At 42.4% G+C, this 14,234-nt stretch overlaps 1 protein-coding gene across 1 annotated transcript in view; it reads left to right on the top strand.

The window, feature by feature from the left end:
* Nucleotides 1-14,234, top strand: part of LOC126199522 (TNF receptor-associated factor 3) — a 327,738-nt gene that overhangs the window by 287,791 nt on the left and 25,713 nt on the right. Inside the window, exon 8 of the mRNA XM_049936443.1 lies at nt 10,307-10,422. Coding sequence (XP_049792400.1) covers nt 10,307-10,422 — 116 coding nt within the window. The remainder of the gene's footprint in view (nt 1-10,306; nt 10,423-14,234) is intronic.

The raw sequence follows: 14,234 nt of genomic DNA, 5'->3' as shown, positions 1-14,234 counted from the left end.
AGATTTGATGTTGTGCAACTTGTTGTTGTTGTTGTTGTTGTTGTTGTTGTTGTTGTCGTCGTATTCAGTCCTGAGACTAGTTTGATGCAGCTTTCCATGCTACTCTATCCTGTGCAAGCTTCTTCATCTCCCAGTACCTACTGCAACCTACATCCTTCTGAATCTGCTCAGTTTATTCATCTCTTGGTCTCCCTCTACGATTTTTACCCTCCACGCTGCCCTCCAATACTAAAGTGGTGATCCCTTGATACCTCAGAACATTTCCTACCAACCGATCCCTTCTTCTAGTCAAGTTGTGCCACAAACTCCTCCCCAATTCTATTCAATACCTCTTCGCCGGCCGAAGTGGCCATGCGGTTCTAGGCGCTGCAGTCTGGAACCGCGAGACCACTACGGTCGCAGGCTCGAATCCTGCCTGGGGCATGGATGTGTGTGATGTCCTTGGGTCAGTTAGGTTTAACTATTTCTTAGTTCTAAGGGACTAATGACCTCAGAAGTTGAGTCCCATAGTGCTCAGAGCCATTTGAACCATTTGAACCAATACCTCCTCATTAGTTATGTGATCTACCCATCTAATCTTCAGCATTCTTCTGTAGCACCACATTTCAAAAGCTTCTATTCTCTTCTTGTCCGAACTATTTATCGTCCGTGTTTCACTTCCATACATGGCTACACTCCATACAAATACTTTCAGAAACGACTTCCTGACACTTAAATCTATACTCAGTGTTAACAAATTTCTCTTCTTCAGAAACGCTATCCTTGCCATTGCCAGTCTACATTTTATATCCTCTCTACTTCGACCATCGTCAGTCATTTTGCTCCCCAAATAGCAAAACTCCTTTACTACTTTAAGTGTCTCATTTCCTAATCTAATTCCCTCAGCATCACCCGACTTAATTCGACTGCATTCCATTATCCTCGTTTTGCTTTTTTTGATGTTCATCTTATACCCTCCTTTCAAGAAGCTATCAATTTCGTTCAAATGCTCTTCCAAGTTCTTTGCTGTCTCTGACAGAATTACAATGTCGTCGGCGAACCTCAAAATTTTTATTTCTTTTCCATGGATTTTAATACCTACTCCGAATTTTTCTTTTTGTTTCCTTCAGTGCTTGCTCAATATACAGATTGAATAACAATGGGGAGAGGCTACAACCCTGTCTCACTCCCTTCCCAACCACTGCTTCTGCAACTTAGCACCCTTATTCTCCTGTTTATGACCTTCGTTTATTCGTTGTTGTCCGCAGCTCGTGGCCGTGCGGTAGCGCTATCGCTTCCCACGCCCAGGTTCCCGGGTTCGATTCCCGGCGGGGTCAGGGATTTTCTCTGCCTCGTGATGACTGGATGTTGTGTGATGTCCTTAGGTTACTTAGGTTTAAGTAGTTCTAAGTTCTAGGGGACTGATGATCATCGATGTTAAGTCCCGTAGTGCTCAGAACCATTTTATTCGTTGTTTTTCCGTAAACAATATTTTGTGATAAGTATGCTGTATCATTCCTTTCAGAAGGTCTAACTCTTCCTTACATCCGTCTGTGATCTAACCGTTTAAATTGTTAGAGAGTGTACCATACTAGGCGAAAACGTGGAAGTATTAGAACTATCCTTTCCCTTGAATAAGTATGCATATAGAGACTGCATGCTGTTCCACGCACTTGTGCTGCGTACAGCGTCCACTGAGGAGTGTACATAATTGCAATTTATTTACTTTCAAGAGAGAAGTAGCTTCAGTTCACAGTCCTGAAAAGCCCTAAGTTGCGTAAATCTTATATAACAGACCAGATGAGAAAAACTTTCGAAATATTGTTTCTGGTAGTACCAGAAGACACCTCGCAATAGTACATGATTTGATAATTCGTGACATTTAGGTCCATTAAGGGAAATTAGTTTTGTGGAAGAAACAGAATTATCTGATTTTTGATTTCCTTACGCAGCTGGAGCCAATTTTTTTTCTGCGAGCGTAATTACTGGGGAGTATGAAAACGAAAAATCAACTAGAGTTAGTCTCAATACTTTCGCATTATGTATCACTCGAACCAATGCTTGTGCCTGAATGGAAATACAATATGTACAGTATGTGACTATAGGGGATAGTGGCATCTACTGTCATTCAAAACGAACTATCGTAACATCAGAAGTCGATCCAAGGCCGACTACCTGAACATCGACGGTTAAATTATTCAGTCGAGCGTAACATGATGATACATTTTAGTGATGATGGAAGCTACTGTACTAGCTTCTAATGCTCGTCACATTTAAAATTTCTGGACTACGGATGTTTTTTTAAAGCAGCAAGATCATCTAAATTTCTCCACAGCCATAAACACTATTTAAAATTACCAAGTTCCACGTTACTAACTTAAATAAATCAGTTTAATGTATATGCCTGTGGGGGGGCCGAGCGGTTCTAGGCGCTTCAGTCTGGAACCACGCGACCGCTACGGCCGCAGATTTGAATCTTGCCTCGGGCATGGGTGCGTGTGATGTCCTTAGGTTAGTTAGGTTTAAGCAGTTCCAAGTTCTAGGGGACTGATGACCTCAGAAGTTATGTCCCATAGTGCTCAGAGCCATTTTTTAATGTACATTCCTAGGTTAAAACAGTTCATAATTTCTGGTGAACGTCGGAAGTTTCAAGGTCGGCAAAAGTCTGTATCACATCTTCCGCAGAAAGTACATGTATATCTACTCCCCGTATGCAGCCTTCCAGTGTGTGGCACAGAGTACTTTGTGCCCTAGTTTCTCTTTTCCCTTTCTCTGTTCCAGTTGCGTACAGTTCGTGGAAAGAACGATTCCCGGTAAGCCTCCATATGGGCTCTAGGCCCTCCAGTTTTATTCTCATGGTCTTTTAGCGTGATACATGTAGGAGGAAGCAATACATTTTTTAGAAATTATGCGCACACTGAAGATATCTGTAGATGACATTCTTGTTAGGTTCGATGTGGCATCGTTATTTACTAACGTCCTAGTATCAATGGAGATCATAAGGGAGAAAGTTGCTCCAGATGCTTGTGGCTTAATTGAATATGTCTTCGTGTGAGCTATTTTAAATGCAGTGCTGAATTCCAGGAACAGACTGACGGCCTTGCTATGGCCTCACCCACTTCGCCAGTTCAGCTTACTTTTTTATGGAACATTTATAGCAACAGGCATTAAGTAGTGCTCCTTTAAAGCCTTCTTGTTGGCTCCACTGTGTGGACGAAACATTTGTTATATGGCCACAAAGCAAACAAGATATTCATGCATTCCACAATTTCTTAAATGGAATTCACTCCAAAATCAAATTTACCTCGGAGGTTGAGAGTGAGGTCGGTCCCCCGTTCGTAGAAGTGTTGGTTAACAAAGGATCTGATAACACTCAAGGTCACAGAGTGTATAGAAAGCCGACTAAGACAAACAGGTATTTAGATGCCACTTCACACCACCACCCAGACCAGAAGCAAGCAGTGCTCAACACAGTCTTCACGTGTGCCTTCCTTATCAGCGGTGACGATAACTTGGAATCTGAGATGAATTTTTTTATAGAAGACATTGAAAGCAAATGGCTATGATAGTTGTTCATGACAGGGCTTTTAGGAGGAATATTAATCACGTTAATAAGAATCACAAGGAACCCGCCTTCTCACTCAGTTATGTTACCGTTCGTTTACTGAACACATAAGCAGAATTCTAAGGAAAATGGTATTCAGACATCTTTCTTTAGTCAAAACAAAATAAAAGTTTTTTTCGGACAAATATAGATGTATTTGATTGCCTCCACAATGAAGGCGTCTATCAAGTGATATGTGGCTGCGGCAAAGTTTATATAGGTGAAACGGGAAGAACTGTTTAAAAAATATTAAGGAACACGAACGACACACGCGGCTAAAACAAAGTGTAAAATCGGCAGTAGCGGAACGTCATGAGATCTGTACCTCTGACATCGATTTTATTAACATACGTATAGTGGCCAAGGAAACAAACATTTATAGAAGAAAGGTCCGAGTAGCGTTTGCAATTTCCAAGAATGCATGTAATTTCAATATAGAGACGGCTATAGGCTTCCGGCATCGTGGCTCCTCGCCATCAAGGAAGCGAATATTTGGCCACAGTGTGTGAGCAACATAAACAACGCTTTGCAAGTCACCTCGGCGGAAAATAAAATTTTGGATAAACATTCCCCTTCTCTTGCTCTGTCCGTTTCGCATCTAGCCAATGACGGCCAACCAATAGAAGTAGGAGGAAATTCAACCAATATCCCTTCACCAGTGTAAGTGTGGAAAAGTGCCTTTCTATCCAATGACGATGGGCCACCAATAGTATCCACAAGAATTTAGCCAACAACGTCCCTTCTTCTACACCAGTGCGAGAATATTAGCATATGACGATAGCCCACCGGTGGTAGCCATAATAATTTTAACCAATACTACCACTTCTCCAGCACGAACGCGGGATAACTCCCCTTTATAAGAGAAGGCGACACTGGTCTCTGACAGTGTTCTAGAAGTAGTGGACACCGGAGGATCCAGAGGAAGATCCCAGCAGAGGGGTCAAAACGTCGATTATTTTAAAGGAAATGTGAAGCGGCCTAATAACCCAGAAGATTTCATCTTGAGAAGCAATACATTGTTTGACTCTTCTCGGAATGTACGCTCTCAGAACAGAAGACCATTTCGTGATGCAGAACGCCTTTCTTGGAGCGTCTGCCACTGGAGCTGAGAATCTCCGTGACACTTTAACGCTTACTAAATGAACCAGTAACGAATGCTTGCTGCTGTTCTTTGGATCTTCTCCATTTCCTCTAACAATCGTGTCTGGTATGTATCCCAGACTGATGAGCAGTATTCAAGTGTTGGTCGAAAGCCGGCCGGAGTGGCCGAGCGGTTCTAGTCGCTTGCAGCCTGGAACTGCGCGACCGCTACGGTCGCACGTTCAAATCCTGCATAGGGCATGGATGTGTGTGACGTCCTTAGGTTAGTTAGGTTTAAGTAGTTTTAAGTTCTAGGGGACTGATGACCTCCGAAGTTAAGTCCCATAGTGCTCAGAGCCATTTGAAGCATTTTGTTGGTCGAACAAGTGTTTTACGAACTACTTCATTTGCTCATGGACAAACATTTCCGAGGAGACTTCCAACGAATATCATTCTGGCCTGTGCCTTACCAGCGATTAATCTTATGTGATCTTCCCACTAAACATGGCTCCCTAAGCATGCTCCTAGATATTTTATGGAAGTAACTGCTTCCAGTGAGTGTTCTACAATAGTTTAATCATATAGGAAGAAGTCTTCCAGTCTATGTAATCGCAATACGCTACAATTGTTTATGTTGCAGGTCATATGTCACTCCCTGCCCCAAGCGTTAATCCCCTGCAGACGCTCCATTCTGCTACAATTTTCCAGCATCCTGATTTCTCTGTATACAACAGTATCATTTGAAAAAAGCCTCAAGGATCTTCTGAAATTATCTGCTAAGCCATTTATATACATTGTAAAAGGTTGTGAGGCAGTAAGAGTTTGCACCACAAGAATAATTTTGACGATATATATTTCACCTTTACTTTGTGTGGGATCGGATGTTTAGGTGGAGTTATCGAATTATTAATCGTTTATTGGTCTACACTGGGTAGCCTCATAATATCGTTTCTGCAGAGTTGCATGCTTTGAGGATAACTTCACGCTGGCTCTGACAACAGAAAGGATGAAGGCCTCTGTGGTCTTTGAAAGTGACATGTGTGGAGGGCTGGAGGCAGGGCAGTTTTTGTGACTGAAAAAGATAGGACGATGGAGACGTTTACTGCCTTCCAGAAGCCAGTGGAATGGGCTTCTCGTGGGAGCCGTGCGTTTGCTAAGGCAGATTCCTGGGACGAAGCAACACTGAAAGCTTAAGATTGTAGAGAGAGCAGCTTACAAGCGACACCATCAGTCTTTTTAGCATGGGGGTACGTGCGAGGAATGCCTGTCACAGATGCGAGCTAATGATCGCAGAAGTTCTCACGCCAGATGTATTCCTGCCACAAGGCAGAGAAGCAAATATGATTGACTGAACTTGTGTCGAAGGAGGAGTTACCAACTGTTCTAGAAATTTTTGCTGAACTGAGTATGACCTGAATGCAGGTGGCTGACTGCTTCATGATCCGAAGAGTGGGAGGTATTATGTTTGTAACAGGCGCAGTGATTGGCTGTATGGAGAGCGAACGCTTCGAGGTGAGGTTTGCTCTAAACTGAGAAATCGGTGGCGGGAGTACCCTCTGGTGAGTGTTGTGAGGACACACATCGCTGGACAGCGCTCTAAGACATTGTTGGTGTGGCGCCAGTGAACAGTCTCACTATTAGATTTGATAAAGTGCTGATTTTGCTGCTAGGAACAGAATTATTCGTTTCTCTGTCAGCAGAGAAACGAATCTGTGCTTGTTTGCGGATATTAAGGCATTGAAAAGTGCTTCTCGGCGACCACGCTCTTGAGTCATGTCTCTGCTCCTTGCTTATGAGCAAGAAGAACTCTTGATTCGTGTTTGGCATTGTAGTGAAGTAGTTTCGACTCTACGAGTCAGATTTTGCAACTACAGAACGCAGATCGGTAGCACTGCATATATTGGCACTGCAGGATTGCGCATCCCAGAACTGAATTTCATGATATGTGCTCCGTGTCTCAGCAGATAGGGTTCCTTTAACTGTATATTAAAGTTCAGCAGATGGGGCGCCTTTAATTGCAAACTGAAGTTCCATTGGTTTGATCAAATAGCTCTTTACTATCAGTGTGAGTCAAAGTGGAGGTTTTCTTAACTTCGATGATAATCAGTATCAACCATTTAATGTTAATGTCGAATAAACGGGAGAGCAATTTCGATTCAAATCATAGATGTATTTCCGAGATCAGATTTTCATTAATGAACAGGACTTAGTGTTTTAGGTTAATACGTGTTCAGTTTGCATATTTTTCTTTGAGTGTTGTTTTTACAATAAATATCTTGTCAATACATAGTTGTTCTACTTTTCGTAGGATTAGATTCCAAATACCAATCCTGTTTAGAAGTATTGTCACAACTTGGAGAAGTAATTCACATCTTATTCCCGGTTACAGGAGTTGTATGGTACGACTTACATTGCACACATGTGTAGCATTGGGAAGTAAAGGGCCTACATTGACGCATGCCTGAAATTACTTCTACTTCAGAAGACTTCTCCCCGTTCAGCATGACATGCTGTGCTCTGTTTGCTAGAAACTCTTCATTCAAACCACAAAGTTGGCCTGATATTCCATATGCCTGTATTTTGTTCATTAGGGACGCAGTGCGGAACTGTACCGAACACCTTCCAGAAGCGAAGCGACACGGCATCTACCTGGGTGAACGTATATGCTGCTTTCTGGATCTCGTAGACGAGGTGGATTTCAAACGATCGTTATTTTGGGACCCTGTATTGCTTCCTACAGAGGAGATTTCCACTCTCAAGTAATGTCATAATGAGCAAGCATAAAGCGTGTTCCAAAATTCTACAACTGATTGATGTCAGGGTATATAGGTCTGTAGTTTTATGTGTGTTCGACGATCCGTCTTGAAATCCACAATGACCTGTGTTTTCTTTTCCAGTCATTACAAACTCTTCGCTCCTCTAGAGACCTACAGCACACTGCTGTTAGAAGTGTGTGTGTGTGTGTTTTTGGAGCTTATGGGTGCTCAACGACGAGGTTAACAGCGCCCACTGCTAGAAGAGGGGCAAGTTCTTTCACATATTGTAGAATCGGATTGGTATCCCTTCAGGTCCTGTAGCCTTTCTTTCCTCTGTTCTGCAATTTAAGCTGCTTTTCTATCCCTTGATCACTTATTTCGATATCTGTCTTTTTTATATTCGTGTGATATTTTAAGCAGGAAGTACAGAGCGATCTTCCTCTGTAGCAGTTTCGGAAAAGAACATTGAGTATTTCTGTGTTTACTTTATCATCCTCTCTTTCAGAGCCGTTATGGTGACAGAGTGTCCGGACAGAGAGCTTCGATCCTTTTACTGATTTAACGTGAGACATTTTAGGGTTTTCTGCCAAGTCGGTACACAGAATATTACTTTCGAATTCATTTCATGCATAGCTCTCTCCCTATGCTAATTGTGGCTCCATTTGGTTATGTTTGCTGTGAGGCTCGGCTACGTTTAAAGTTGCAGTGCAGCTGTCTTTGCTTTCGTAGCAGTTTTCTAACATGGCTGTCGAATCACGGAGGGTCCTTTCCGTCCCTCACAATTTTTTTCTGGGCATACTTCTTTAAGGTGTATTGTATGTTACTCTTGAACTTTGTACATTCATGCTAAACTTTGTCAGTGCTAGACATGAAATTTTTGAGATGACCTATAAGGGAATCTGAAATCTGGCGCTTGTCGCTGTTGCTAAACAGAAGGGTCTTCCTGCCCTAGTTTGTATTCATAACTACAACCGTATGTACTGATGCAGTATCAGCCTTATGATCACCGATTCCCTTATCTACGGTGAGTAGAAAAGTTCGGGTCTGTTTGTGACCAGAAGGTCCAAGATGTCGTTTCCCTGATTGACTGCTCAAGGTAATTTTTGGAAAAGACACGTAGAACTATTTCATGCGATTTCCTGTTCTTACTGTCTGTCCTAATCTATAGCTGGTAAGTTAAAATCTCCACCTAAAACTATAACATAATCAAGATATTTGCGCGAAATATTCTTCAATTTTCCCGTCAGACGTTCCACCACTACTGCTGCAGAGGCAGCTGATCTGTAAAACCATCCGATTACCATCTTTAACACTTATCTTCACCCAAATCACTTCCAATTCGGAATCTGTACTAATCTCACTACGTACTGTAGTACTTCTTTTGCTATAAACACACCTCTACCACCACATCTTTGTGCAATACATTCCAGTATTGATTATAATTTCATTCCTATTGACATCTGATGTCATCGAGCTTTCTCTCCCTAGTACTATGTGAGCACCGTTAACGTTAATAAGAGATATTAGTTCCGGGACCTTTCCGCAGATGCTCCTGCGTTTAACTAATACTATAGTAATTTTTTCTTCTTCAATCTAGTACGGTGACTGCTACTCAGTCTGCAGTCAGAGCGAGCCTTATTGGGCCTGTGACGGGTGTTCTCTATCCTAAAAACGCCATATGTGGACGCCACACTTAATCCGCTACCCACTTCCTGCGTGTAATGCACGCCTGCCTGGTAAGTTACGTCCTACGTTTTCATCCGAGAAATTTGTATGCGATACTGTCGCTGAATCGTCTGAGCCTCTGCTTTAGTCCTTCTGCTCTGCTCCAAACCAGAGCACGGTCGATTCTGAGAAAAATGCTACAAAACGATATCTCTGCTTTAAGCCTGTGGGGTGAGATTAGCTGTCTTCACCAAATCTACTGTCTTCCTTTAGAAACCAAGGATGGATTCTGAATGTACGCTACAGGCGTCATTATTGCCAACGTGAGTCACGATTTGCAACCGGGTACATCCAGATCACTGCCGGCGGAACCTCTTCCACATCTCGGACGATCCCCCCCCTCTACCACCCCCATTCTCTACCACCCCCCTTCTCTACCACCCCCCTTCACTACCACACCTCCACCCCCACCCCCATCCCCCCTCCCCGCAAGCAGAGTGAATGCTGGCCTTCTTTCTCAACCTACCCTATACCGCCACGGTTTGCTGATTATTGTTGAGCAAGTGTCGATCAGCAGAGACGTGCGAATCGGAATGCGCTGCGTAATCAGAGATCGCAGGCGGCGTAGTAGGCTCCAGAGGTGCCGAAAGTTTCGTCTTAGGCTTCGCAACACCACTGCAGCCAAGGACAGAAAGCTGAAGCCTGTCGATAGTGGGTAACGCAGCTACCAACTGTTTACAGAAAGTGGCCAGTTCCAACTACCAACCGTTTACAGAAAGTGGCCAGTTCCAACTACCAACCGTTTACAGAAAGTGGCCAGTTCCAACTACCAACTGTTTACAGAAAGTGACCAGTTCCAACTACCAACCGTTTACAGAAAGTGACCAGTTCCAACTACCAACCGTTTACAGAAAGTGGCCAATTTCCCTCTATCCGTACCCAACAAAGGCAGTCCCTGTCTGTTTTAATCAATATTTTACCGTTTCTATCGCAAGAAACGAGACACTAACTGGAAAAGTCACTGGGTGATATGTGAGTTTTGCTGTTGTGCTACCACTGGTCTATATTACACGAGAAAGTCACCTCGCACAAGGATAATGCCCTAAAATGTACGCATAAACTGAGAGTAAGTTACGAAACACTACACCATACTGTGCATGTGCAGTTGCAAATATAACGAACGATGTCAATATTTAACTGTGAACTTTTATAATTTTTTCAGGTCGCCTCCTATGGAAAATAACGGACTTTGACCAGAAACTGGCAGACGCCAAGGAACATGACACCGTTCTTCATAGCCCTATATTTTTCAGCCAACAGTTCGGACACAAGTTAAGGGTAAGAAGTACTTTCTATGTAGCCATTAAGCAAACTGTACTAGACAACAGAATAGCAAAAGTTATTATTCGGTCATTTTTATTCAGGTGCCTTCTTCAGTTAACGGGAAATTTGCCGACGCTCCTTTAGCAAACCCGGGAACAATGTCTCAACTCAATCTTTGTTCAGCCAGAGCAGTGCTCCAAGTCTGAACTCTTTACGAATGGCGTTTTAAATCCTAATAATAATTTCACAATAAAATGTTTCTGGGAGTTGATGTACGCCATGATGTTACTCTGGTCAATGTTTTGGATTTTGTTATAAATTGCTGTCATGAGGGTGGTGTACCTTAATTTTACGACCCTGACGACGACGTTTCTAGCATTTGTAGACTTAGAGAAAGCTTTTGACAAAGTTAACTGGAATACTCTCTTTCAAATTCTGAAGGTGGCAGGGGTAAAATACAGGGAGCGAAAGGCTATTTACAATTTGTACAGAAACCAGATGGCAGTTATAAGAGTCGAGGGGCATGAAAGGGAAGCAGTGGTTGGGAAAGGAGTGAGACAGGGTTGTAGCCTCTCCCCGATGTTATTCAATCTGTATATTGAGCAAGCAGTGAAGGAAACAAAAGAAAAATTCGGAGTAGGTATTAAAATTCATGGAGAAGAAGTAAAAACTTTGAGGTTCGCCGATGACATTGTAATTCTGTCAGAGACAGCAAAGGACTTGGAAGAGCAGTTGAACGGAATGGACAGTGTCTTGAAAGGAGGATGAACATTAACAAAAGCAAAACGAAGATAATGGAATGTAGTCAAATTAAATCGGGTGATGCTGAGGGGATTAGATTAGGAAATGAGACACTTAAAGTAGTAAAGGAGTTTTGCTATTTAGGGAGTAAAATAACTGATGATGGTCGAAGTAGAGAGGATATAAAATGTAGACTGGCAATGGCAAGGAAAGCGTTTCTGAAGAAGAGAAATTTGTTAACATCGAGTATAGATTTAAGTGTCAGGAAGTCGTTTCTGAAAGTATTTGTATGGAGTGTAGCCATGTATGGAAGTGAAACATGGACGATAACCAGTTTGGACAAGAAGAGAATAGAAGCTTTCGAAATGTGGTGCTACAGAAGAATGCTGTAGATAAGGTGGGTAGATCACGTAACTAATGAGGAGGTATTGAATAGGATTGGGGATAAGAGAAGTTTGTGGCACAACTTGACTAGAAGAAGGGATCGGTTGGTAGGACGTGTTTTGAGGCATCAAGGGATCACAAATTTAGCATTGGAGGGCAGCGTGGAGGGTAAAAATCGTAGAGGGAGACCAAGAGATGAATACACTAAGCAGATTCAGAAGGATGTAGGTTGCAGTAGGTACTGGGAGATGAAGAAGCTTGCACAGGATAGAGTAGCATGGAGAGCTGCATCAAACCAGTCTCAGGACTGAAGACCACAACAACAACAACAACGACGACGAAGCCTACTAGAAGCAATGGTCGGAATGGTTGTGAACATGAAGATACAGTCACATATCAGAGGATGATAACAGATATCACGGAAGGCATGTAATGCGTATAGGGTAGCCGTTACGTGTCTGAAAATTACGATATTATTCGCGTTGGAAAATGTCAGATTTAGTGTTTTCTAGGACATGAGTTCTGCTAAAAGGGTCACTCAACAGCAAGTGACTAAACAGTTTTCCTGTTCTAGTAACTGCGTTAGAAATGTTCTCAGATATCATTCAGAATTTCTTAATCAGTCTGCTCTGATGTCTAACTGTTTGTTAAATAAAAACAATTTTTTTTATGTTCAGGGATGTTCCAGTTGCATGACGATGACGCAACTATAGCTCTTGAAGTCATACATCATCCCAAAGTATCTGTGTTGACACACTGTCGTATAGTAACCATTACTGGGCTAAGATCAGTTACTTAACAGAAGAAAATTTCTTCGGCTTCGGTTTATCAGCTGCGTCGTAGCGTCGCGTTGTCGCAAGGTTTCGACGAGTTTCCTACTCGTCTTCTTCGGGTGAAGTGTCGCGATCATGTACAGTTCGTTCCTTTATAGCCGCTGGAGCGCTGACTCCTCTGCCGAGGACCCAACGGGTGATGTCGCGACTGCTGCTGTGGAGGATGGACCGAGGTCCGGCCGTCGAGTCCTGGTGCTGACTGTTTATTACGACCACTTGCTCCACCACTGTCACAGCAGCGTCTTCCTGACGTCGCTAACGCCACATCCCATGCGGAAGTCAGGTGGAAACCATTGTCCCGGTTGACAAAATTGTCATGTAGTCGTATTTCCTCTACTTCTTTGATGACCGGATCCCACAATCCGTTGGCGTCGCTCAGCGCCTCCGTCTGTTCAAAAGCCAAAATGTGAGCTTCGTTGATGCTCTGCCACTGCAAACTTTTCTGATTTGGCCGAGATGAGGCCGTAATTGGTCTTTGACTGATCCAAGCATTTTCTTGATTTTAACCGTGTTTCTCCGCTACCGTGCCAGTCTTGCCTGTGACCGGCCGTGCATACGGCAGGAAACCAAGCTCTTGTTTTTCATTTCTCGATTGTTTCCTTTCTTTTTCTTGCTTGACTGGAAAGCGCATATTATTTGTGTCTCTGAGTAGCCGTTCTGCAGTAGCTTGCATGGGGGCTTAATTATATAAATGAATGCAAATAATTTTAATTTTCTGTCGGTGTCTGTCCGATTACGCAGTCTCGTAAACGGTTGGCCCTGACTAGTTTTAGTACGCAATCTGACTGCATAGAATAACAACAAAGAATGAAAGAAAATTTTCGTTAACACAATTAATTAATTAAGTCCCCAGCAACTATAAAATGTACGAAACCAAAGCACAAGTGTAACTGTTCTGTGTGTGGAAGTGTGATTCAACGTACACATCTGGCACGGTTCTTCTTCAATAAGACAAGAAATTTTAAATACTATTTATACTGAAGAAACAAAAAAAATATACTATAATTGCGCAAGAAAACCAGAATTACACTCTAATACAAGAACACGAGGCAGATGCTTTGTTGACTGAACCTGTGACGAAGCATTGTTTAAGACACTGAAATAATAAAAAAAAGGTAATTTTTTTTACCTTCATATATATTGACGAAAAGCACTCTGATCATTTCAATATCTCCATTGGAACAACATCTGCTGTCTAGCCCATCAAACAACTGCATAAAACATGGAACAAGCACTCCCTACTACAACATCTCAACACCGACTCTCTACCACCACATCTCGATAAGCACTCTCCACCACGATTTCTCGACAAGAACTTTTCACTACGACATCTCAGCAAGCACTGACTACTACGACTTCCCGACAAGAACTGCCTGTGGAGGTGGCGGAATAAAACTCTTTGGCGCTATCTCTGGCGCTGTGGCTCAGTGTAGCCACCTTTCATATGCCCCTCCTCCACGGGCTAGAATTTGATGGTATTTTTGCCATCATTGGTGGTGAAAATACCACCAAATTCGTCCACAAAAATACAGACAAAAATAAAACATAATATTAATACGTAAATATCACATAATTAGATAAAATTTTGGCTTTGCACTGACCTTTCAATAACCTAATATATAAAATACAATAAGCAATACAAATTCTTTCATACAGGTGACTTTACATAATAGTTTACATAATACACAAAAATTAGTTTATACAAATGTTCACATAACATGCTTTCCATAGTTCAAGAAACAAGTAGTTGACAGTTCCAGCAGTTCAAATGGTTCAAATGGCTCTGAGCACTATGGGACTCAACTGCTGTGGTCATAAGTCCCCTAGAACTTAGAACTACTTAAACCTAACTAACCTAAGGACAGCACA

Source organism: Schistocerca nitens, chromosome 8 (genome assembly GCF_023898315.1).
Source record: "Schistocerca nitens isolate TAMUIC-IGC-003100 chromosome 8, iqSchNite1.1, whole genome shotgun sequence".
Classification (NCBI taxonomy): domain Eukaryota; kingdom Metazoa; phylum Arthropoda; class Insecta; order Orthoptera; family Acrididae; genus Schistocerca; species Schistocerca nitens.
The sequence above is the reverse complement of the archived record's forward strand: the minus strand, read 5'-3'. Positions and strand labels throughout refer to the sequence as shown.